Source organism: Gymnoscopelus microlampas (genome assembly GCF_963454915.1).
Source record: "Gymnoscopelus microlampas genome assembly, chromosome: 21".
NCBI lineage: Eukaryota > Metazoa > Chordata > Actinopteri > Myctophiformes > Myctophidae > Gymnoscopelus > Gymnoscopelus microlampas.
The window spans coordinates 27,996,677-28,024,334 of NC_139958.1; the positions used below are offsets into that span (position 1 = coordinate 27,996,677).

The following is a 27,658-nucleotide window of genomic DNA, read 5'->3' on the forward strand; positions in this document are numbered from 1 at the left end:
CCTATGCAGTGATTTTCCAATTAATTGTTTGCAATTGAATTGGGATACAAATGTAAACTTTGTGCCATGGGCATGGGCTGCCGTAAAGAAGGCTGTTTCTGCATGTCTGCCGCTGTGTATGGCCTATGGCTATAGCTCTGGTCCATAGCGTTAGAACTCCTTCTAACACTAGGGACCAGAGCTAGGCTGTGGCCCAGTTCTGTTTAGAATTTTACCAGAGGCCAGAGCCAATCGTAGTTTTTATGTTTTAGTTTTCTGTACTCCCTGCCAAAGTGCACCCCTGAGCACAGAGCACTCCAGACTTACAGATTCCAGACTGGTTTTCTGAAGTCACCCACAGCTCACTTTGTTGGTTCTTGGTTCTTGCTGAACCCCCTTAAGGTCAAAAGGCCGCACTGAAAACCAAACCACATTTAGCATCAAACTGAAAACTCTGCACCCCCCAAAAAATGTTACTTGGTATGATATACTGATATGAAATATACTGTATTTGTTTGGAGAAAGGAAAAGAAAAGTGTTATTAGGATTTAATTTCAGTAAAGGAATACTTCACCCAAAAATGACTGAGGCCTTGAATACATGAGTAGTAGATCTAAAAGGCCTGTAGGCGGCAGTATAACCCAGACATCTCTGGTTGTCCTCCTCCATAAATCAGAAGAGAAGATGAAGAGGCAGTATGTGCGCATGCGCTGGCAGGGGAAACCAGGAAGTTAGAACACAACAGCATTTCATCAAAACAAATCAGAGGAAGAGAAAGAAACCCAATGGAGAAAACATTAACACATCATATGAACTTTAATAGAAGATAAAAGAGTTGAGTAAAGCGACGGATTGGATATCATTAATTTCATTGAAGTTCTTGAACGGGTTGGTTTCCTTTGTTTACTTACAAACGTTCCAAACGTATGTGGCTATAAACCCTAAACAGCAGAGCTACAAGCTCACAACGCATGTCCATGCGATGCATTGCGAGCTTGTAGATCGGCTGTTTTCTACTGTATTATGTCAGCTAGAGAAACAGACATTACGTGGTATCCTCCTGCTACTTTGTCATTGAGGTAGATTTGTTACAACACCACATTAATACAAAACATACATTAACCACTTCAGTCCTACACATTTCGGCCATTTGGAAATAGCCGATCTACAAGCTCACAATGTGTGGCGATGCGATGCATTGTGAGCTACTGAGCTTTTAGATCTGTAGCCCTGGCTGAAACATGACTGTCATGTGACAGACGAGGGTCATGTGAACCATGGCTAGTAGATCTGCTATTTTCAAATGATGTGTATACATTTGAATAATGAGTACTTATACTTTTGGTATTTCATTACATTTTGATACCAATACTTTTGTACTTTTACTCAAGTTCTTCTCAGAGTATTTCTACATTGCAAAGCAAAGCAAAGCAAAGTTTGTTGTTTACCCAGGGTGTCGGACTAAGCACGAAGCTTGTTTCCAGCCGGACCCTGCATGGAAGCCTTGCTCAAGGGCTATTCAGCGGTGATTCATGATTGATGTGATGAATTGGGGAATCGAACTAGGGACCTTCCGGTATCAAGGCCGCCCCTCTAACCACTAGGCCACCGCTGCAGTATTGATACTTTTACTTAAGTAAAAACATTTAGTACTTTTTCCACCACTGGTTAAGAAGCCCACATGAAAACCTCTGGAAAACAATTTAAAGAATCGACAAAAGTTACAGAAGGAATAAACTAAACGGGCTCTGTAACTCAGAGAGTGTACAGATAATGTGCAATGAATGGTTCCATTTGTACACTCAGAGTTAGTTATGGGGGTCCTTGAAATTAAAACGTTTGAGAATCACTGGCCTATGCAGACTCCCAGAGGTCTTTGCCACGAAGACCAGCTTCTCTTGGAGGTCTTGTTTCAAACTGATTGCCTTTAAAAAACAATCAAAGAAAAACAGTGATGTTAACATTTCACACCACCATAATGCATTTTAATGTGATATTTTAGACCTACCTATTTGTCTGACTATTGTTAAATTTGACCTACTAAGTCAATATCTACTACAATGTTGGTCCAGTCTGTGTTTGTCCTGGATGTATTACTTAACCCATTCAATCCTGGGATGCATCTCAGCTATTCAAAAATAGCAGATATACAAGCTCATACAGCGCTATGAGCTTGTAGATCTGCTATTTTCTGCCACGAAAAATCGTGAAAATCTGTGCAAATCTTTGAATATATATATATTTTTAAAGTGAACATTTGTAACTCAAATCTCTGCTTCTGGAGGCCTCTGGAACAACATATTTTACAAATGTTTGCTTTAAAAATATATATATTTAAAGATTTGCACAAATTGTCAAAAAAAGGTTAATGTCTGTGCACCATATCACCAAGTCATATTCCTTGTACACACTTTGTACAATGAAAGTGGTGAATGAACGTGATTATTCTTCTTTGTATGCAGGTCCTGTTACATAATGATGCCTACGAGAGGTAACGTGTCGGGCGCGGCACTGTCCAACAATAAGGTCAAGTATTCACGGCTGGCTGCTGACGATGATGGTTACATAGATTTACAGGTAAGAGATATATATATAACTCAGGAAGAAATGGATATAGACTTTAAGAACTACTATTAGTATTCTATTCCGTAGTAGTAGGTTTGTAGAGTTTGGTCTGTAGCCCAGTGGGACTTTATCCTTTTTAATTCTGCACACACGTCTATTTTCAGGTTATTGATTACACACACACACACACACACACACACACACACACACACACACACACACACACACACACACACACACACACACACACACACACACACACACACACACACACACACACACACACACACGTACAATACAATACAAGCTACTAGAGCTTGTATAGAGACACTTGCCAAGAGGCAAGTCAGAGATTTATCGTTTTGGACCGGATGTGGGGGTAGTGCATTTTTTTATATCAATAATGTATTGTAGTATTTTTGTTTGACTTTGATGTATGCTACTTTTGAGCAACAACTCAAGGCACAGCACATCTAAGCATCCCCCAGGACTATCCAGCATGCTATAATGGCACACTACCACACCAGTTCAGATTCCATTATGTACCAAAGGAATTCAGTCTTCTGACAGCACTGTATTGGCTTATTGATATTGTTGTATGGTATAACTCAAACTAAGGTCAATAGGAATTAGCTGAAGGGAGCAGAATAAGGCCCTACTATATAAATCACCAAGGTCGGGGGAGGACTCCACCACCTCATTTAGTCCGCAGATAAAGCCTGATTTATACTTAGTTGTGCGTCGTGTCTCGCAGCGAAAATAGCCGAACTGGAAGCTCACAACGCGGCGCAGTGCGACCCGTTGTGAGCTTCCAGTTTGGCTATTTTCGTGTGAGGGAGAGATCACTCCCTCAACAAAGGGACGGTTACAGTGAAATGGTCTTGTACTGTATAGTTTGTTCCACAAAATACTAAGATCATTTTTCCTGAGTCTAGATAAGGGCGAATCTATGGTTTGTTTCTTCAATATGGAACCTGCCAAGAGATACTCATGCCTAGTGAAGCCTCTCTCTCTCCTCTGTGATGCATCAGTGATCGTAAAATTGAGTTTGTTCAGATCATGACTTCTGCGTGTTCCCACACGTCCAAGTTCTTATCAGATATATTGTATATTAAATCATTCAGAATAGATTATGACCCAGGCATCATTGCACAAGACTGGATACTGAGGGCAATGTCAGGTGCTTATTAGTTGATCACATACACCATAGTCTTATTTAGTCACAAAAGACAACAAGAAAATTGTGTAATTTCATCAATACGTTAACTTCAATAAATTAACATTACTGTCAATGAGGAATAGTTTATCGCAAGGTGGCACTTCAGCTTGTGCCGAATGGTTAACTTCTGCTGTATAAGCCATATGGATGATACTGGTAGGGCTTCTCGCCCTCTTTGTCGTTTTATTACTCCCCTCACCCAGGGGAAATAAAGGCTAGGTATGTGATCATAAGAATTATAAGAATGACACCTGCCATAGTAAGCCAAAGCTGTGTGAACTGCATACAATGAAGGTGACACCTTCATTTGTTGTCTCCTGGTTAAAGATTTTCCTGTTGAAAATACATCTATTTTGTCGAGCAACACACTTGTTGTAAGGGTCGTGCAATGACATTTAAATTAGCTTTTAAGTGCATGCCGTGACAGAACAACTTATGTTCCCTCTCTCCTTGAATGCATCCATGAAAGAGATTAATGACATCTGCCTGCTATGGTGTTGGTGCAGTTCTCAAATACTCCAGCTGTGTCTTCCTTAATACTTCATTGACCGGTATTCCCCAGGAGTCTAGGCCTAGGCACCATCCTTTTTTCCCCTCTACACCAGCTCTCTCTGCAGAAAATAGACGATGTACCTACATGCTCTCACAAGGCATCACATTGTGAACTTGTAGATATGCTTTTCTGGCAAATGATCTTATGTTTTCACCAATATCTCCTATTATCATGCCCAAAATAGGGATGCTAGGTTGAACCTATATATTTCCCATTGTCTCCCCAACGCATTTGCAAGGACCATGATTGAAATAAGCTCTCAAGCTTTTTGTGTTTTATCCTTTTGACATGTGCAAATATATGTTCATGTATATGCATTCTTGTCAATAAAGCCATCAATTGTTTGTTCTATTTAAATAGATGATATACTTAATACAGTATATTGGGAGAAAATACACACTGTATATTAATGTTAAATGCTTTCACAAATACTGATAACCTTGTTTTGTCCTGATCCTCTGTATAGTTCAAGAAAAGTCCTCCCAAAGTTCCATACAAGGCTATTGCCCTGGCCACTTTCCTTTTTTTGATTGGCTCCTTACTGATCATCATTGGAGCCCTACTTCTGGCTGGATCCATAAAAGTTGATGTAAGTTTGATGTACAGTGTGATAAAATCTTTTAACAGTGTGTCTCAGTAGGATTGTAGCCGTCTAAAAGAGGGTCTGTCTGTCTATGTGCATGTCTGTGTGTCTGTTTGTCCCAATCTAATCTTGTAAACCACTTTACCAATCCCCAAAATGTGTGAGGAAGCCCATTGTTATGCCACTGAGGGATCAAATTAATATGCAATGCTGCCATCTGGTGGCCAGATTCATCCATTTAATTTGTTCTAACCCCTGTTCATACAAGCTCATCTATTTAACCTGATAACATTCTAAGGAAGTAGTACTAGCATTTGGTGACTCCTTCATACTCTTTCCATTGAGAGAGTGAGAACTTAAGAGCCTCAGTAATGCTTTCTTCTGCACAACCATTACATACTGTCGCACTAACTTAATTTGTCTATGATCTCATTCAAGACTCAAGAAGATTTTATTCAAAATATACACTAATGATAACATATTGGATGTAACGTGAAGAAGAGTTAGATTTAGGGTCTTGTCTTAGACAGATACGATAGCTTATCATTTAGCAGCAGTTTTGAAAATGTGCAGATACAAATACAATCACTAATCAATAGCAGCAGTGCTCAATCAAATGTGCAAGTTGAGTGCATTTGACACTCAATATGTGTTCTGCAATGTCCTTTTATATGTCCTATTGGTGAGATCTGTACTATATGTCTATGTATGTTGTTGGTAGACCTCCATTAATCATTATAGTTTGATGTCGAGTGTCCCTGCAACTACCTGGAGCAATCCCTTATATGAGCCTCACACTTGGCAATAAAATGATTATGCTCAAGTTCCTGATTTGGTTATGCATGTTTTCTTAGGTTAGACGGATAGTTTGTTTAGTTAGTGTTTGCCGGGTAGTGATGTAGTAGGTATGAAGCTTAGTGACAAGCATTTCAATAGCAATGTCTATGTTTTCAGCATCCAGACCGTACCATTCCTGTCCTCATCATAGGGGTACTTGTATTCCTTCCTGGATTCTACCATCTGAGAATAGCCTACTATGCTTCCAAAGGCTACAGGGGTTATTCTTACGATGACATCCCCGATTTTGACGACTGACTTCGGATAATAAGGGTTTCAGGGACAAGTGGTTGTTAACCTACGAGATGGTAATTGGAAGAGAGTGTTTCCTCCATAGTGTTGGTTTCCACGGAGTCACCGTGCGTTTACACGCACGTGGAGCAAGGCTCCTTCTCCGCTCGTTTGCTGCTTGCTTTCCATTTCACTATTTTCAGTTAAACAAAAACAGTATATTAAACCTATTACCTTATCAGTGATGGAAAAAGTACTCAAATTCTTTACTTAAGTAAAAGTACCAATACTGCAATATAGAAATACTCTGTTACAAGTAAAAGTCCAGAATTCAAAATTGACTTGAGTAAACATACAAAGGTATTGGCATCAAAATGTACTTAAAGTACTGAAATATTTGAAAATGGCAGATCTACAAGCTCAGAACGCGTCGCGATGCGACGCGTTTGAGCTTGTAGATCGGCTATTTTCAAATGGCTTATGTATAAAATAGGGCTAAAGTGGTTAATGCATGTTTTATAATGTAATCATTTATATCTGAAAAGTAACTAGTAACTAAAGTTTTCAAATAATTGTAGTGGAGTAAAAGTACAATATTTGGCTCTGAGATGTAGTGGAGTAAAAGTATTGGAAATTGGAAATACTCTAGTAAAGTACAAATACCTCAAAATTGTACTTAAGTACAGTACTTAGTTACTTTCCACCACTGTACCTTATATAAGTACATCATATTTGCTATATTCATCATAGAGTTGTATGTATTTTAAGCGAGTTGTGGCCCAGCTTGAGCCCCAGGCGACTCATGTCAGCAGCAGGCAGGAGAGTTATATTGAAGTCTGTTTATGACTGTCCATCTTAAGTGTCACTCAATGCAGAAACCGTTAGGTTAGGCTGACACCTAGTGAACTTCGCTTCTCATTTGCATAAATGTGAGCCAAACCCAACCTTTTGACAATCCCCTCGACTTCTCCACACCTGCCAATCCCATGATCCTTTGCATGGGAACGCTGCTTGCTTGAGTTGCTTCCATAGAAAATGAACGTGAACCGGCAAAAAAAAAGGCCTTGTACTCCGTGTACGTGTAAATGCACCATTAGGCTGCTCCCTGCTGTTTACTTTAACTTTGCACTGGAATGAGAAACTGCGTTACAAATTGGCTATATTTAATCTTGGTTGTTTTCTTTATGCTGTGTATAATGTGTACAGCAATTGTCATGCAATGGAACTCTTTTCTTTGACTTGCAAAAAAGAAAACAAAAACGACAGCATTTTGACAGTGTTTGCTTTCACATAATATTATGTGAAATATTATTTCAAGTGTTTCGATTCATTGCAGATTAGCCAATCATATAGTTACAGTCAAAAGTGGGCTGACCTGCTGAATTTAGGATAATATACAGAATTTAGGATAATATACAGTACAGAGAATGTATGGTTGCATTACTATTGCTCCAAGTCAATGTTTTAGAAGGTTTACTTAGAGTATGTAGGCTACAGTAGTAGTAAGCCAAGTGCTCTTTGCACAGTAGCATAGAAGATGCATTGTGCGTCTCTCTATAAAAATACATACTGTTTTCTAATTATTATCTTTGCAGTTTGCAATCTGTTATCCAAAGATTTGTTACTTGGACTACGAAGTATATTTCTGAATGAAATGTTTTTATTTGAGAGGTTTCTGTGTATTACTGTTCAAGGATATTCCTTGATTTTGAATAAAAAAATATTTAAAAACCTCACATTGGTTTCATTTTGAAAAGCTTTCATTAATTTAACAATTAGAATGTATAAGAATCTGAACTAAACCTTGTGGGCACCTCAACGTTGAATTGTTTTCAAAACGTAAAAAAAGAAAGGATACATTTATGCTTTGGAAAATTGTTAGAAATCATGTGAAGTGTACATGTGTTGAGCATGCATGGTACATCATTATCCAGGAAAATGTACCCTTCAACTTGTTTATCCCCAAAATGTCTAGCCATCACAGGTTTTGTAACAATTTGTAGTAAAATTTGGCCTTAAATGTTATAAATAAATTATGTATTCACTGAAAATAAATGTAAATGATAAAATATTAAAATGTGCCCAGTGTTCTCAGGGGCCCACTGTTCCTTTACCAATGGAACACAACAGATGATATGGTTGTGTTTGGTGAAATGTATGTAGGCCTATTCAATATGCCTAACCATTCTCACATGGTCAACTTTTAACCTATGTTCTTGTTGACAAAATGTCCAACAACAATTGAAAACTGTTCATGTAGAGGTATCATCCCTGAGTGACGGCATGATCAGAGTTAGTAAGTCACATATGTGAGGATTTCACAAGAGGACGCCCTCTTGTGGCTACACAAGTATTGCCCCAAATATTGTATACTGAATGAATATTCCAGTCCTGAAATATTGGGTAAAAAAATAAGGAATTTGTATTTTTGAGTCACCTGTCTTTATTTATTTTAGCCTACTGTAAACGCTGCACACAGGTGCTCCATGCCGGACACTCAGTGCATGTACGTCTGCCCGTCCGTGCGTGAGTGCGTGCGCGCGATCGATCGAACGAACGAACGAACGGAGGAGGGAGGTGATTGGTCTATGGGAGGTGAGACGGTGGAGGGAGGGTTAATGGTGAGACGGAGCGCAGCAGAGCATCAACTCCCACTGGACTGGAACGCCACCACCACGACTACTTTTCCACTGTGAAAAAAACACCTGTTGACTCACTGTGTTGCTGGGGAAAGTTTTCACCTGTTTCTGGAGTATCATCACAAGTAACAACAGGGCCAACTTTTAGGTTGACAACATAGAATTAGGCTTTTAGAGACTTTTAACCTCATCGTGCCAGCGGAAGTTATTGGACAAGAGGAAAAACACGGGATGGATTTTAAAAGGAGAGTCCTGGCCGATCCTTCCTAAAGTGACTCAGGTAGGCTTACATGCATGATGGATGAGGAACTGCATTAGACACAGTCACATTCAGTGGTGGGAAAAGAACTCAGATGTTTTTACTTTAAGTAAAAGTATCAATACTGCAATGTAGAAATACACTGTTACGAGTAAAAGTCCGGAATTCAAAGTGTACGAGTAAGACTACAAAAGTATTGATATCAAAATGTACTTAAATACCAAAAGTAAAAGTAGGCCTACTCATTATTCAAAAACATATTTTGAAAATAGAGAGATCTACAAGCTCACAATTTTGTGTTGCATTGCAACGAGCTTGTAGATCGGCTATTTTCAAATGGCCGAAATGTGGTTAACGTGTGTTTTGTAATAATCAAAATCCACAAAGTAACTAGTAACTACATTTTTCAAATAATTGTAGTGGAGTAAAAGTACAATATTTGCCTCTGAGATGTAGTGGAGTAGAAGTAAAAGTACTGAAAATTGGTAATACTCCAGTAAAGTAAAAACGACCTCAAAATTGTGCTTAAGAGCAGTACTTGAGTAAATGTACTTTTACTTTACTTTACACCACTGCAAATACATACCTTACTTTGAAACGGAATTTACGACTATTTCATCGCTCCTGTGGTCAATATTTACGCCTAGAAATGAAGTTCTGTTTGTGTGAGTGAGTTAAAGGTCTCCTTGTGTTTGTACAGCCATACCTTTTATGTTCATTGTACCCACTCAGCAGTACTACAGGGCAGTATAACAGCCAACTAGGTCTTTCATTTATTATTAATGTTTAACTATATCTCATGGTCATTCAGAGTTATTGCTTTAATTTAGGGTTTTGTGAGGTTGTAGCTGGGCGGTGGTGATGACCTGTTCTCAGTGATGACCATTAGACAGACTTTCATTACTTTACAAGACAAACTGTTTCAGTAGTGTTACTGTAGACTAGAGCAGTGGTTCTCAAACTTTCATGTCAAGGACCCCCAAATTGAGACTTATTAGCCCGCAGACCCCCATTTGAAAAGATATGCCAGGGACCCCCATAAGAGAAGATTTTTTTATGGCTCTAGCAGTGATTCTCAACCATTTACATTTCAAGGACCCCCAGTTTGACATGCATTAGGGCTACGGACCCCCATTTAATGGCATTTCTGTCTATTGGACCCCTATTTTTATTGTAAAATCTATGTTAATTTAACTCTTAGAGTGTACAAATTTGTACACTCTCAGAGTTACAGACCCATAAGGGTCCATTTGGTGCCTAATCTATCATTTAGCTGGGGACCCCCTGGAACTCCCTAAGGGACCCCTAGGGGTCCCCGGACTCCACTTTGAGAACCAATGGACTAGAGTAGAAGTACTGTACAAGTACTGAACATTGGAAATACTCCGGTAAATAAAACTACCTCAGAATTGTACTTAAGTACAGTACTTACTTGAGTAAATGTACTGTAGTTACTTTAGGCCTAAAAAAAAACAACTTTGGTTTCCGGTTGGCTGTCATTTTAGGGCTGAGTAGGTAGGGAATTTATTTTATTATTTTTTTTATTTTATTTTTTTGTGGGAATGATGGGTAGCAAGGAATTTTATTTTATTTTATTTCCTCGTGGGAAGGATGGGTAGGTAGTTTTTTTTTTTTTTTTTTTTTTTTTTCCCTATGGCAATGATCGATAATGCTTCTTTTTTAATATATTCTATGTTTTCCTGAGTTACCAATTTCTAAATCATTAAATGGTTCATGTACACTGCACTTACAAAATAGTGTCTGAAAACAACAAACAATAAACAATTGAAAACTTTGAATAGAATGTCCACACACTGGTTGAATACTTTTGAGTTTTAATTCAACTCTAAGTAAAGTACCAAAGTAAAGTGCTGTATCACTCACATATATTTATACAAAACAAACATCTTCAAGTAATAAAGTGTTTTGAAGCAGATATTTTAGCTACTGGCTATCCCTGGATCAAACTGGCTAACCAATGGCCTGAGGAGCTGGAAAACCAAGAATACTGACTGGTGAATGAATTAAACCAGGAAACAAAACATTTTACCCCAGGGTATGAGATGAGCTCAATTCAGAACTAAGAGCTTTAACATTGAAGCCCATTCTATTACTGATATACAGTATACATCTTTACTGCTTAAAGGAGAATTCCAGTCATTTTAGATGTTTGCTTTGATGTGTCGCTAATCACTCACCAACATACAAAGGGCCGTTGAATTTTTCCAGACAAGCCCCTGTTGTCCATTGTGGAGACGCCTTCCACTGGCATAATGGAGTAATGCGGATAAACAAAAATCGCCTATTTTAGCAGCTCCAAAGTTGTTGTTTTTTCCACTAATCCTCATTATGCAGTGTACTGACACTCAAACATGCACTGAATGTCTCTGATGAGCTGCCGTTCATGCAGAACGACGTGAAACTAGTCCTCGGTGTTGCCAGATTCTGTGAGAGAAACAAGCAACCAGCTCCATGTCGTTCTGCATGAACGGCAGCTCATAAGGGACATTCAGTGCATGTTTGAGTGTCAGTACACTGCATAATGAGGATTAGTGAAAAAAAAACGAACTTTGGAGCTGCTAAAATAGGCGATTTTTGTTTATCCGCATAACTCCATTATGCCAGTGGAAGGGGTCTCCACAATGGACAACAGGGGCTTCTCTGGAAAAATTCAACGGCCCTTTGTATGTTGGTGAGTGATTAGCGACACATCAAAGCAAACATCTAAAATGACTGGAATTCTCCTTTAAAACGCTATCATTGCACATCCGTTGCATTTAGGCATGCAGTATATTCGGCTTCAGGGAGGTTCAAAACCATCTAGCCAGAAACACTGCCAAAGCATCCCTGCATTCTGACTCAGACAACTGAAACAAACAGCTGAGTAAAAGATACAAAATAAAGTGCCATATATCACATTTAGAGGTAGAGTTAGAGATGCACCGATTGGAAAATCCTTGGCGATACCAATTTCCGTTTTTTTAAAAGTCTGACCTGCCGATACCGGTTTTACCGATACCGATTTTCTATTTTCTAACTAGATTTTTTTCAGGCAAGTACTTAATTTTGTGTATTTGCCAATACAGAGTACCAATAAGATTAAACCAGGAAAAGAGCACTTATGCCATATCATAATAGTACAATATCCAAAATCACAATCACGACGATATCCAGTCTAATATCATGATATGGCTATAATATTGATGCCCTAACTATGCAACGAAAGGCCTAAAGTCATTACAAAAACAAGAAGAATTTTAAAAAGAATACTACTACTGTAGCCTATATCATTTATTTATATTTATATTTATCTATTTGTACCATAATACCATTGCTGTTATGGCTGTTGCTGTTAGCCGTTAGAGCTGCATGATTTTGGCAAAACTTATTATGGGTCCATATTGAGATCAGTTATTGAAATTATTATTTATTAAAAATGGTAATCTTTTTAAACTAACAAAATCTTATCTTAATGGAAAATTATTTTCTTATTTGAACTAAAAGCAAAAACAAATAAATAAGGTTTTCGCATTCAGACACATAGAAGGACATGTCTGCATTTAATTGTTTTCAAGGTGAGAAATGTACCTTATTTCACTTTAGTCCAGGGGTCTTCAACAGGGGGTCCGGGACCCCTAGGGGGTCCTCAGAGTTACTACAGGGGGGGCCACCAAATCTTTGTGTGAAATATTTTTTACATTAACCACTAGCATCCCATTTCTGAGGTGGACTAAAGCCAAAAATAGCAGATCTACAAGCTCACAAGCTTAGATCTGCTATTTTTGGCAAAGAGGTATATAGGTGTAGAGGGGAAAAAAGAGCAGACCAAGTAAAAATGTCATACAATATAGAAGGGGGTCCCTGTTTCATCTCTCAGCTCACCTTATGTCACTGTTTTGGCTTGTTTTAACCTCTGACTAAAAATGTTACACTACTCTTTGTTAAACTTTCGGACGAGTCTTAACGAGCTTTAATAGGCTACAGCTGGATAGATGCGACGACGTCTGTATCGGCACATGAATTAAACCAGTGGACCAGCGGATCACAACGTCTTTTAGAGTTGTTGTCGGAAGCTGTGTACAGCATTAAGGACTTTTCAGATGGCGCCTAGTAATTTATTTGGAATAAGAGGCAACCCTGAGCCCAAAACCCGGAATGAGCAGCTACTGTCTGTGTGAGAAGTGCGCGCACACGTATCGCATCGCGCGCACACACACACACACACACACACACACACACACACACACACACACACACACACACACACTCTCTCTCTCTCTCACCACCCGTCCATGCCAAAGTTGTCTTTTCAACAGCATATGCAACGAGAGTCAAGGGGTGATTTTTCTTTGCAACTGAGATGTGGGTCCATGTATCCGCTCGGTCATGTCTCCCTGCTGCAGATGAAAACTGACATCGGCACTGTTTCACCTCCTTAATTATGTCTGCAAACGTTTTAGTAGTCAATCGAATTATTTTAGGAGGTGGTTTGCACGGGCAGACGACAGACATTGTACACAGGTCCATGGCTGGAGGAGGACGTGCATGTGCCGCCGTCTCCTCGCGATGACGCAATGACGCATGAATAGTAAAACAAAACATTTGCGCACATGATATTTTAGACGAAAGAAAACTTTGATTAAACTTCGGGAATGTGGTCGCACCAAATATATTTTTTGTAAGACGTTTTTGATCGACTCGGTCGGATTTTGACTTAATTTTATTTATTTTTTTATTTTCACTCCAAATGCCAATAAAATCATCTGGGTCGCACGTATTTAATAGGGTCGGTCGCCAACCGGAAACCAACATATTTTTTTGTTAGGCCTTACACCACTGTAGATAAGCCATATTAGTCTACAGTATATGCTTCAAAAATCTAACCAGATATCTGTATGTTCCTAACAGCCTATACATTTAAACAGCTATAACTAAAGTTTCATAGGATACTATTCAAAATAAGATGTGTTATCAGATTATGGTAGATTAACCTGAAGCTCATTGTGAATTTCTCTTCACTAGCCCAGCAGTGGTTCTCAAACTTTTTAATTTCAAGGACCCCCTGTGCACTAGGCTACAGACCCCGATAACTGAGAGTGGACAAATGGAACCAAAATTCAATTTGGTTCCATTTGTACACTGACACTTTAGGTTCCCAACCATATGGTTCCCGACTTTCAATCATTTAGCCTGGCCTCAGGGACCCTTGGTGGTCCCCGGACACCACTTTGAGAACCACTACTGCACTAGCCTACCTTTCTTCAAATAGAGCTGCCTTTTGTTTACCCTATGGTTCAAACAACTGGCAGAGTTTGAAGAGATCAAAGTCGCCCATGTGTGTGCACTGCACTCTATCCAATCCAGTGGTCAAGAAAAGAGAGTCCATATTAACTTGTCGGGCATCAGTTTAAAATAGGCCTACCGTATATGCACCTCTGTAAGCATGAAGTGAAAGTCAAAATGGCTTTATATTTGAACTCATTCTATTCTAATTCATATGCATTACTACATTCTGACAAATGTAGTCGGTCTAGGTCGAAGAGTATTTACAAAGAACTGGCACTATTTCAACTGCTTTGATGCAGTAAAGCCCCACAATTTTTGTACTTGCTACAGCAGGCTAATACAGATGCAAACATTGCTTGTCAAATACTATTTAATGCAAGTATGAAGTGTAGTCCTATTTCAGCAAACCACAAACCACAGCATGACTGACTGGAAGAATGATTTTCTTCTTCCCAGTATACACCTGCCTTAACATCAGCTGTTGCACATTTAATTGATTGCAGATGAGTATATGAGATATTTGCTACATTTAGCCGAATAAAGTATAGGGCTTGAGTGGTTAAAGCAATGTGGAATCATAGCTGTCACTTGAGTTGCCAAGGTTTCTCATAATATGTTGTACAATGTACTCTTTCTGTGGATGTGTAGTCTTTGGATTGCTTTATACACCCTTTATGGATTAATTGAATCTCCTCTTTGACCTTAAGCAAATGAGCAAGCTGTCATTTTCATAGCATATCATACAAACCGCCGTGAAAATACATTAAGCATACCTATGAGAGATTGTGGAGTTCTCTTTTTTTGTTATGGAATGTGAAAATTCTTGGAAACTAAGTATAGGAAATGACACACGTTCAAAATCATGGACACTGAAGCACATAGAAAATTGCTACACAAATAAAGGTTATTATAAAGGATGTCATTTTATAACGTAGCTTAGGCTAATTGTATCCTATAACGTGCTAAGTGATAACATTAAGCTCAGCCAAGCACTTTGAAGGATTGGAGAACGCAATGACCCACTTCCTGATGCCAATGACCTCAGTAATCGTTGCTTTTCGAGCAGCCAAAGCATTACGTCAGACATTCAAATCAGATGTTAAGCAACAAACAAAACTGAGAAAATATTTTGTCACAGACACCAACACTACCATGCTCATGAAAATGTTTCTGTTATGTCGTGGAACAGCCAGGTGAAAGTCGTGGCTTTTCTTAAAATAGAAAAAAGTGTTGGAACTGGCAGAATGTCTACAAACGGTTATAAAGCTTTACTGCTATACAGGCTATTGCTCTCTCACAGTTTTAAATCAGTTTCTGTGCATGTTGATGCAAAATGTAGCCTAGAGCGACAACAAACACAGGTTGTTGTCAGTGAACCTGTTGTTGACGTATCTGTCTTTCTGTCATACAAATCTGTGTGAAATGCACGCAACCCTTTGTTGGGTGAACTGCTGGCTTGTTTAATATGGGTCTTGCTGTTTAAACATTTGGAGAGTTCAAGCCTTCTTTATACTTAATTGTTGGCTGGTGTCATGCACCGAAAATAACTGACCTACAAGCTCACAACGCGTTGCACTTTGCGAGCTTGTAGATCGGCTATTTTCGGTACGCGACGCAATGCTCAACCAAGTATAACTTGGGGCTTCAGGAGGGTTTAGTGTTGCCAATGTGTTTGCTGTGTTCATAGGCAGATCGTCTGTGTTAGTGCCAGGAAGTATCCCGGTGGGACAATGCCTATAGGGACAGGCGTTGCCATGGTTAGAAAGTTCCACCTGTAACAAGCAAAATAGGTGGCAGCCTGGCAGGCCTTTGACTCAGGTCCAGATTTAATGATAAAAAAATGTCTGTCTCTCCAGCAGCTCGCAGTTTAACAAGGTATATTCTTTTTCTCTCCGTGCCATTTCCCCCCCAAATTCTCTCTCTATCCCTCTGTCCCTCTCTTCTCTTCACACGCCAGCACAACACGCATAACACACATGCATTTGTGTATGCTTCTGCACAACACATACACATGTACACACATGCATTTGTATATGCTTCTGCACAACACACATACACACGCATTTGTATGCTTCTTCACCATGTTTCTACGTAACTCTCTTCTCTTCTGTCATACTGCAGTGCCATGTCATTGGTCCAACGGCCAATTATTCAAAAACCCAAACAAAAACAAAAAAAAAGAAGGAAAGCCCATTAGTCTGACGTAGTCTCACATTGCCAGACGATCGGACATCTCCGCCTACTGATAGCTCTGGGGAATTCTAAATGCAAGGTTGTTGCTAGAACATCGTCAAGCTGCTAACAAACCTACGCCCACACCTCTGAAAACTAATCCTGTCACTGCCCAAATATGAAGCACCATCCAAAAGACTTTGGATTAGTCCTGCAATGCAGTATTTCTTTTTTTTTACTTTATGATGCTTTCCACACAGTTTTTAACAAGGAAAGCTGGGAGACTTTCATCAATCTCTACTCTAGACTAGTAAGTCTAAAATTCTGCCTCTCTACTGCTGCCATGCAACATGGGTTCCACAGAATACGGCCCTCTGGCCTTTTCTAGAGCCTGACCGTTATATCGATCGGCTGATTGTATTGGCCGATATTGGCCTGTCACAGATAGCCTGTATCGATATCACATGTTATCCGATACGTGCTGATATGAACATAATGCAGAAAAGATGCTTGGTGTCATTTAGATCATGGTGTGTGTGTGTGTGTGTGTGTGTGTGTGTGTGTGTGTGTGTGTGTGTGTGTGTGTGTGTGTGTGTGTGTGTGTGTGTGTGTGTGTGTGTGTGTGTGTGTGTGTGTGTGTGTGTGTGTGTGTGTGTGTGTGTGTGTGTGTAGTCATTTATTCCCTGAGAAGTTTACTGTTTCAGTGCACTGATGTACTAATGTCTGTCTGTCTGTAAAGAATATCAGCTACTACAGCAACAGCTATTCTGCTCTGTGTGTGTGTGCACGCACATGTGTGGGCCTGCATGCATGCATATTATGCATTACGTAATGCATACAGTCACTCTTTCATCCTTAGCTACACTGGACATGTTAAAGATGCAGGCCCGCTTTCATCCTTACCCACATTGTGAAGATAAGAGGAAATGGCAGACTTGAATTCTTCAAACATTACCTTGGCTTCATTTTGGCTGACTCATACTCAGCGACTGATGCCAAATTCAAATGAAATATGTTTACAGCAGCAGACTTACAGTACAGCAGCTCTATAGCGGCACTTCCTGCAATGACACTGGAGTGCACAACAAAAGCTTGGACATCTGTTGACATTAGGAAGGTTCAGCAACCAAACACCTCCCCTCACTGCAGTGGGATTTTGACTTTCACTTTGATTTCTGCAAATCTGCTGTTTACTGAGGCATGGGAGTGTGTAGAAGCGGACTCGGCAGCCTCTGACAACCTATGTAATTGTGTTTCACTGGTTCAGACTTTAGCCCTAGTAGCCGTGAAATGAAAAGAGCCCATAAAGCTTTATGATTAGGGTGAACAGATATGGCCTGTTTTGCAATTGCGCCCCGGGCTGGGCTGCATGTGCTCTCTAATAGTATAGAGGCCATTCAGGAGGTGTAGACATCGTGGAACATGACCAGCGCCACAAATGTGACCAGGGCTGCAAATATCGATTATTTACACAGCGATTATTCTCTCCATTACTTTTTTTTTTGATTCATCGAAAAAACGAGAAACGTGTTTTTTTATGTTTGTTATTTTTTTTCTTTCTTAATAATCGACTAAATTGATTAGTGTGATTAACCACTTAAACCCTGTTTTATATTTCGCTGTACAAGGGTTTTGTGCAAAAATAGCTGATCTACAGGCTCACAACACGCAGCACAGCTTGTAGACCTGCTATTTTTGCTACTGTATTTAAATAGAAAAAGGAAAAGAAAGTATAAAGATAATAATATATATATATATATATAAATGTATATATATATATATATATTTATAAATAATCGATTAACTGTTGCAACCCTGAATGTAACTTCCCAGGCTTATGATTATAACACACTTTAATTAGAGCAGTCCCAACCTTTTTAGTACAATTAGCCTAATAATCGTCCAACACAGTATCATCCTGTCAGTGTTAATTTAACAAGTGGTTAACATAGCACTGTAGTGCTATAATTATATAAAAATGTGTATAATTATATAAAAAGGTAATTACAGGCAGCAAAACTTTAATCTTTCAACATTTATTTTGAGCGGTTTCATCTGAGTTAGTCATCATCCTACCACGTATTAATTATGCGGTGCTCTAACAATGATTTCATGCGGTGCCATGGATTGTAATTGTAAGTACCTGCTAAACCAATTTTCTCTTTTTTTAAAGCAGCTCTCCCAAGGCACAGGTCTTGGAGAGAGATCATACAGTGTGAGGCTGTGTAGACATGGGTTGGAACGTGCTGGTGGGATTTGGTCAGCCCGACTGTGCCATCAGAAAATAGCCTTTGGTCTTTCAGTGAGTGTAATTAACTTAGTTTGAAAACAATATCAGCATTAGGGGTGTGTAGTAAAGTGTTCAAGGGTGCACTGAGTGTGTGGTTGGTGAGCTGATGGGATTATTATTAGACCACTCCCTGTTAAAAGCATTTACTGTATACCTTTCATTTTCTGGATGACATCAATGTAGATAATGTCCATGTCCATAGAGCAAAAGAGGATACAGTGTCAGAAGAATTACAGCCTGACCAATATATCGGTATTGTAATTTCGACTTTTTTGACGACATTGGTTTCGGCAAGTATGCAGCCGATGTGTCCCGATTTGATTTATTATTTTTTTAGATTTGTTTAGGCTTTTCTGCCTTTTTATTGATAGATTTTAACGGGACTCGAACCTGCAACACGCTGTCAGGCTACTTTAGAGCCTAGGTGCCCGGACTACTACGCCAGCAGTCCGGGCTGATTTTTAACCACTTTTCAACAGCATGTCACCTATTTTGGACATGTGATTGATTATAGGCAAAAAAATAAAAAGTGTTAAAAAGTGATCAAAAATAGCAGATCTATATGCACTCAATGTGGTGCATTGAGATGTGTTCTGAGCTTGTAGTTCACTTTGAATAGGGCTTACGTGGTTAAGTACAGTTCAGTTATGTGTATATTTTACTTATTTTCTTGTCCATTGTATGCACGTCTTCTTTTCATATTTTGAAGTTTAATATATCCACTTAATGAATGTTTAAAATGAAAATCGAGCATCGGCCAGGCTTTAGTCAGAACATGGTGCGGCCGTGGCTGAGTTGGTAGTGGTACAGAGGCCGCCTGGGAAACAGAAGGTTTGCATCCCGAATGCCCCAGCCTACGTGTCGAAATGTCCCTGAGCAAGACACTTAAAGGGATAGTTCACCCGTTTCGGTAGGAGACACAAAGATTCTCCTTTGTGTCTCCTTCCAGAACCGCTGCCTACCGTTCCGCTGGTCTTAAAATTATTAGCTTAGGAATGTGACAAAAATAACAAAAATATCCATGAATTCAAGTCTCCATGGGGTGTAATCTATAAATATAAATAAATACTTTTTTGGGGTGAACTATCCCTTTAACCCCTAACTGCTCCCCTAGGCGCTGCCCCCATAGTACCCACTGCTCCTAAAGGCAGATAACACATTTCACTGTAATGCAAAAATATTCCAAAGGACTTTAATATTATTACATGTTTTTCCTGAATGACTAACTGTACAATCGGTAGCTTCACTGTGTGCAAGCCAAGGTGTTTGACAGGGAAATTGATTTGTGAGCTTTGTCATTGTGTGAGCGGTTTCTAGTGATGTGTTGTTGTAAAACCTAGCCTGTAACATTGATTCCTTAGGGGAGTTGTGGCATTTTTGTTACCGGCCAACGCATGATAACAGAAATGTTATTGTTTTGAAATGCTGCATCTCGGCAACACTGTGTGTATGCGCTTTAATGTTGTCTATATGCCAGCAGCACATCAGCTTATCTGTCCTTGAGCATTGAGTCTCCTGGCTGTTCCAGCCAGCAACTTCATTGATGATGTACCTTAAATAAAAGCCTAAGATGTCTGTCCACACATGACTCTCTGAGGATTTATGTGACATTTATGACACTTGTTCTCAGAAACAGCAATAGAGGGCTGGGGGAGGTTGTGCTTTGCCCATTTGTGTAATGACATGGGATGAATTTCAATGATTGGAAAGCTGTATTGAAAACCTTAACACTTCTCACTGCTTGTCTGTAAACTTTTGACACAGCCCAGCCCACAGATCCCCTAGCTCAGAGATGTGTCAGAGTTAGCTCTCTGCACCTGCAGACTGGGATATCTGCATGTTGCAATTGTGTCTCTTATGTCTTCTCTCGTCTGCAGACTGGGATATCTGCATGTGACAGTTACCTATTTTTCCTCCACAGGTCTACTGTCTGCAGATCATTTGACTGACAGCTATGGGACCAGCAACAAGGACAAGCTTCCAAATGTTTGCTCTGGTTGCTGTTTTCTGCCTATTCTGTAAGTTTTACCACCAAAGACTTTTGATCCAAAACATTTCCACTCCATAGCTGAACTTAGATGTATGTTACGTTCCTGTGCGTGTCATCAGCAAATTGCATTTCAGTATGTTTTCATGATTGAAGAACTAATCAAACTGAAACTGTAATTGCTTCAAAGTCCTATTTCCATTTTAATTGTTCTAATTATATTCCCAACAGCATCCACAGGTATCAGCCAAGCACTGAGGTCAGAAGTGCGTGGCAAGCTGGGCGCTGTGGTGGAGCTGGAATGCGGCTCTCCCCCAGACTTGGTAGTGTCTGCCACGCAACATGTGGTGGAATGGGTGCGCCAGGGAGTCGACACCGCCGTCCTAATCAAATTTGGAGCATATGCCCCTCGTGTGCATCCCACGTATGATGGTGAGTCTCTTTGAAAACAAGGCAACCTCATGGATAAAAGTTCTCAGTTGCCATGATTGATTATAAGCATCATACAAAACCCTAACCGTAACCCATGTCGCGGTTAAAATCAAGCAAAAATACAGTAATCTTCTATAAAGCAAAGGTTAAATCCTCAATCTGCGAATTCTTCAACTGATTGGCTGTATGTAGAACAGCAGGAACACAGGTTTAGAACGAATACCAAAACCTCCTAATTTGTTTAGAGTGCTGTGTGTGTGTGTGTGTGTGTGTGTGTGTGTGTGTGTGTGTGTGTGTGTGTGTGTGTGTGTGTGTGTGTGTGTGTGTGTGTGTGTGTGTGTGTGTGTGTGTGTGTGTGTGTGTGTGTGTGTGTGTGTGTGTGTGTGTGTGTGTTTTTTGGGGGGGGGGGCTTTCAAGCTTTTTCACAAATTGCAGATTGGGCCTAACACAATTTTTCAGTGTTTTTTTTTGCTTTTACTTTAATCCCTGCAACCTACAGGTGTGCATAATGTTCTGATTGCCTATCATTCGGGGTGTTTATTTTGCCGTTTTCAGCACCGTCTGTTGCCAAACAGACCAGCTCATTACGATCTTTTTTTACTCACTTTCACTGAGCTGAAAAGAAAACAGCACCTAAAATGAGTATAGCATAACGAGGGTTCAGGTTAATTAGCCGCCAGCTTCCACAAGCTTCGAATCCTACAGAGAGTTTGAAATTCTTCCCCATAAATGTTCAGAAGAGGAAGCTGTCATCTGTTTTTCCTACATACAACATATTTTAAAATATCCTTAATGTGTGTGTGTGTGTGTGTGTGTGTATGTGTGTGTGTGTGTGTGTGTGTGTGTGTGTGTGTGTGTGTGTGTGTGTGTGTGTGTGTGTGTGTGTGTGTGTGTGTGTGTGTGTGTGTGTGTGTGTGTGTGTGTGTGTGTGTGTGTGTGTGTGTGTGTGTGTGTGTGTGTGTGTGCGTGCGTGCGTGCGTGCGCGCGTGTGTTGGGGGCCTTTATTTAATTGTCAATGCTTCCCCATCTGTTATGTGGAAGCATTTGAAAGTTGTGTGAGCCAAGTCTTGGTCTCGCGAGACTAGTTAATTAGTAGCTCTTTAACCAGCTCTTGTTACATTTGTTAGCTCCCAGTTTCCAGGCTTCAATCCTGACTGGCTGTCACATGCTGCGGTGGCAGTTCCTATTGAATGAACAAATGACATAGTGCGTAGTTTCCATGGAAACTTCACCACCACACCTTGATGCTCTTTTACAACTGGCATCCTGGTCGCTCAGTGGGGGCTGTTCTGAGAACAGTTGAGTCTCTCAGATTGCATTATGTGCCATTGTCCCCTCTCTGCCCCAAAGCTCTGAGAAGAACAAAGCCAGTCTGTGGGGAAAAGCGATCCTCTATGAAGCAAGAATACCTTTGTGTGTGTGTGACTGCTGTTGTTCTTTAAAGTCACAAACAAAGGAACCGATGTAGACAATGGGAAAGCATGTCTGGGTGGCTCAGGGATCCTTTTAGTCGGAATCTCCCTCTTTTCCAGTGGAGATACTGCGAGAGAAATCCAACCTATCGACCCCTCTCCGAAAGCTATTGGCATCTCAGCAGGAGTGCTGTGCAGGCTTTTAACAATATTACAGTTTCCAGCTATGATACCATAATACAAGAGCAATGAAAAGCGCAGAAAAAAAAGATGTCTTACTGTTCCACTTGCAGCAATAAGACAACTGGTTATTTTATTATATATATATATATATATATATATATATATATTACATTTATTTTTTTTAATTTTTCTTTCTTTCTTATAAATATACATTTAAATAATGTTACTGGATAATCTATTATCTTTGTATGGGAAATAGTCTTTCCCATACAAAAAATAATGCTTATTCTTATAACATTACAATACCACTGTCCTCCAGAAATACTTAGCATCACTGTAGTTTGTTAGTGCCGCCCTATTTGTCAGTGAGGTCGTGTAGGTGTTTGCCAAAGTCTGTTAAACACTGCTGAGGCCATTCTCATTTCAGTGTTAGAGAAAGAATGCCACACCCTTATGTCTAATTTATGCTCCGTCCTACAACGGTGCCGCACGCCGGAAATAGATGATGTACAAGCACACAGCGCGTTGCGTCCACAATGCGCTATGAGCTTGTAGGTCGGCTATTTTCGGCATGCGACACCTTCGTACGAGCAAGTGTAAATCAGGCTTCACCTGCCAGACAAGGTAGAACGATACAGACATTTACATAGCAATAAAGTCAGGCTGAAACCTTGGCTCGAGAATTATTGTAAGTGGGGGCATGGGATACTTTAATTTCTTCCCAGCTCATAAAAGAGGCTAGCCTTTTGTCATGGACTTTAAAGAGGATCCTTCAAGGTGCACTAATGTCATGTTTTATTACGATGAATTTTAGCTCCGGAATGAGAAGGGATACGCGCTGGTCGCACTAGTAATACATTTAATCTGTGTACCTTTGGATCCATGGCATCAATAAAATCAATCTATTTTTTGGCAAACGTCCATTAGAATTTGCTGACAATTTGCTGAGAAAACAGCCTCCACTCTCAAAACAAATGCATGTCCTTTATAGAAGAGGGGCTACTCGATACCAGTGCGCCTCTCGGGTAACAAACAGATCGTTTAGAAAAGGTCCCGTGCTTCAAGGCCACAAAAGGTTTTAAAAAAAGCTGCATTGTCCAATCCGAAGCCTGGTACGAGCTTTCTCACAGGTACTGCACTAAGAAGTACTGTGATGAGGAAGGGACAGGTGCAACATGGGAGGGTACTAGGGGGGTTAGAACTGCATAGACTGTGGTGTGGATTTCACTTCCTCAGGGCTGTTCTCAGGTGTCGTCGGCGAGGCAGCCCCATGGATCGGTGTCTGGCTTCAGGTAGAGAACCAATAATCCACCTGTTACTCACCTGTGACCCGGCACAGTGATTCTAGTGGAACCTGCCCAAGTGCTTAGGGGTACAACAGTTAATCGAACTGATAGAGTTGAATAGATTTGATCAATTACAATAAAATGGTTCATTTTCAAAAATACAGGAAATAGCCAATCTACAAGCTCACAATGCATCGCAATGCGACAGGTTGTGAGCTTGTTGTTCGGTTTATGTTATTATGTGAAATAAAAAACACACTTCTAGATCATTCAATTAATCTTAAAGGTAATCGATAGAATAATCACTAAGAAAATAATCCATGGTTACAGACCAAGTGTCTTACAGACCAAGTGTTTGCAACTTCAACTTGAACTGTGCCTTGAGGCAGATCATCATTCCAATGCTTTTTACCTCTTCCAAGATGCTACTGTACTACATACCAATGCATTTAACAGGAATAGAACACGATACGTGAGTATAGTGTATATCGTATGTATGTTGCTTGCGGGTGGACACGGTAAGAGAAGATTTTCTGTCGATTGGTCTGCCATGAGTGGAAATAAAGTAATCCTTGCCGAGCCATGCGGCCCATAGGGCAGGAGCCTATCTCCTGTTTCTGTAGCGTGAGGCAGCTTGATGTACAAGTACACCCCCTGGACATGACGCTAGTATGTCACAGGGACTTACCCCCAATTCAACCCTTGATGCTGAGTGCCAAGCGGGGAGGCATTGGGTCTTGAGTCTTTGGTATGACCCGGCCGGGGATCGAACCCCCCGATCTCCCAATCTCAGGGCGGACACTCCCCCCCCCCTCCCCCATAGTTCCCATTTTTCCTTCAGCACACAAACAGTTGCTGATGCTTGAGAAAGTCAATACAGCTGTATAAATGCTGTGTTAGCAAGCTGTTACCGCGTAATTCCCCTCACCCGAACACCATGACCAGATTGTGTATAGACACAACACATTACATCCTGAGCTAACATCGCTAATGTGCTTTCCTTTCGTCTGTCGCCAAATGTGAAAGTTGAGCATTAGCGGCTCCCTGGAACGACAATGTAAAATCCTGAGTTTTCATTCATGTCTGAGACCCTATGGGTCCGTTATTACAATATCAGAGGAAGGACTTTTCTGTGTATGGCTTTTTTTTGTATTCACCGGCTGCAGTGGGTCTGCCCCGGATGGCATGCCGAGTTGTGATGATTCAAATTTTAAAACGCTCACACAAGTAGACCTCAATAGAACAACAAGCGATGAAGAGTGTAACCCTATCTGCTCCATTCTCTGACCGAAACCTGAATGCCTCTACACACGGTGAAACGCTTGCCAAGGGCTGACGGTATGTCTTAGAGAACGGATAGGCCCTGGGCCACAGGAATATAATATTCTCACAGGGACATCAACATCCATCTTTTTAAAGCCATGAATTGAATTTAGATCATTGTTAATATGCAGCACCGTCAAGCTAAACAAACCAGATTCCCCAGAAGACTGCCCCATAATTGAAGAATTATTTTTCAAAATGCTTTACATCCATTTTGGAAAGTAAAAATCAATGCCCAAACTACATCATTTAATATCTCTGTAATTGAGATCCAGTTTGTAAAACCGTTATCATTTTGTAAACCAAGGACTTAAGTTTCCTGGTATATGCTCCACTATAATCAGTTTTACCCGCTCTATGATTCATTTATAGTTTTGTGTTATCAATCATTTGGTAAGAGTAGGCGCCACTTCTCTCAGATGATGAATTTCTCATTTTGAAGCTCAGCTCTCTGTTCTTCAAGAGGGTATTATATCACAGAGCATTTTTGTCACGGCAAGGTTTATGTTACTTTGTCACCCGAGAATGCATTGATGGATGAATGCATGTAGGGCCTCAGCAAGACACGGCTTTGGCAAGTGACGAGAGAATTTTGCCTGTGTGTTGGTTTAAAGTGGGTTCAGCTGAACTAAATAAGGACTCACCTTTGGCTCAGACACAGAACTGCTCTCTTCGGCTTATTCAATGTAGCCACTGGACGTAAGATGACAAAAGAATAAGAAGGATTTGGGGCCAGGGTTTCTTTTTGGCTAGCTGTTGATGGGGGGAGGTTGTGCAGTGCACTTGTTTTCAGTATCCCTTTCAGTATGTATTGTGGTATGAAAAAGATGGGGAAAAAACCCACCCATAACATGATATATAGAATAACTCTACCCTAATGGCCCTGCATTTGTTTGTTCGAGCTGCGCTATAAGCCTAGAGGACAGCATTCATTCGTTTTAAAGCCTTTGAGCACTAGAGGTAGTTTTCATTGGGTGGCCAACCCTCGTCTGATGAATGATGTGTAATGGAGGGACACCGGGGGAAGGGAAATTTGGTGGTGTCCAGGTTTCAGTGTGCTCCAAAAGGGGAGGGAAAGCTAGAACACATGAGCACTTACACTCTTTCATGTTTATATTGTACACTACACGCACACACGCACGCACGCACGCACGCACGCACGCACGCACGCACGCACGCACGCACGCACGCACGCACGCACGCACGCACGCACGCACGCACGCACGCACCCCATCTCAGATTACAACTGTCTTTTACACCCCTTGTTCTGTGTTTTGCTCGATACACACTCGGCCCCTCCCTCCCGACATTCAAATTGTTGCATTTGCCTCTGTGCATTTTTCAAATCCCAGCAGCAGTGGCACGAGGTCACCTTCTCGCCCCAACCCCGTCACTCCGCCTCTTCCTTTCATGATGATTCATACGGATGCTGTCTTGATGCCGTGTCAGGTGTCACTCACACAACCTATTCTCCAAGCTGTTAAAGAAACCTGTATCAGGCCATGGCATATCTAAATTAGGAGTCAACAGGTTAGGGTTTTTTGGAAATTGCTAATCCGCTGAGTGCACGCTGATGCATGTTTTGTATCAAGCACACCCACACACACACACATCCCCCACCATTACCACCCCTGTGGATTTAGTCCCCTTTGGTGGCTTGGAAAAGTAAACACGGTATGTTATCGCTGCCAACATACTCAGCTCTCACTTCCTGGTTTCCTCTGTGACTGTCAAAGCTGTCCCTCCCTACCACTGTTCCCAGATATCACAGCTATGGTTAATAATTACCAACAAGGCATAGACATCCCAGTGGTACGTGCTTTGGATCCGACACTACACTGTGAGTGTGTGTATGGGGGGGTTCACGCTGTGTTCATTTTTGTTTACATGTTTCTTCTTCTTCTGAGAGAGAGAGCGTTTGGTCTAAAGTGGCAGGGACTCCCCACCAGTTTGCCAACTTTCAAGCGTTGAGCGTCTGAATGTTTCATTTCCAGATTTTCCACAGTATATCTCTGTTGCCCGCTGGTTCTGTTAATGTTCACTCATAAAAAAGAAAGGGGAAAAAAAAGGAATGTGTGGGAAATGTATTTCTATATGTATTTTTGGGTTAGTTAGTGTAGGAGAGAGACAGGAAATTGAGGGCAGGGAGTGGAGGAAGACAACGCAGCACTCCATAATCCGCAATTGAACCAGGGACAACGTGATTATGTTGTCGGCGTGTTATCCAGTCAGTGCAGCAACAATTACGAAGAAAGAGTATATTTCTGTAAAAAAAAAGGTTGCCTCTATATTCAAAAAGAGAGTTGAATAGAGAGGAGTTGTCAAGAAAGTAAGGCCACTAAATAAAGGAGACATGGGAAGATAGGTGTGAGTCAGCAAGCACCACAACCCAAAGGGAGCTGTCTCCTGGCAACCAGGAGCT

General features: G+C 40.6%; 2 protein-coding genes across 2 annotated transcripts in view; both read left to right on the forward strand.

Annotated features, from left to right (window-relative positions):
- Positions 1-708: 708 nt before the first annotated feature.
- Positions 709-7,703, forward strand: tmem230a (transmembrane protein 230a). The gene is made up of 4 exons (XM_084047701.1): positions 709-867; positions 2,442-2,556; positions 4,783-4,905; positions 5,854-7,703. Exons 2-4 carry the CDS (start codon positions 2,455-2,457, stop codon positions 5,992-5,994), a joined length of 366 nt encoding a protein of 121 aa, XP_083903827.1. The 5' UTR covers positions 709-867; positions 2,442-2,454; the 3' UTR covers positions 5,995-7,703.
- A 1,060-nt stretch (positions 7,704-8,763) lies between these two features.
- igsf9a (immunoglobulin superfamily, member 9a) overlaps positions 8,764-27,658 on the forward strand; it is a 52,425-nt gene continuing 33,530 nt past the window's right edge. The window contains exons 1-3 of the mRNA XM_084046203.1: positions 8,764-8,886; positions 20,535-20,631; positions 20,832-21,032. Coding sequence (XP_083902329.1) covers positions 20,568-20,631; positions 20,832-21,032 — 265 coding nt within the window. The 5' untranslated portion in view covers positions 8,764-8,886; positions 20,535-20,567. The remainder of the gene's footprint in view (positions 8,887-20,534; positions 20,632-20,831; positions 21,033-27,658) is intronic.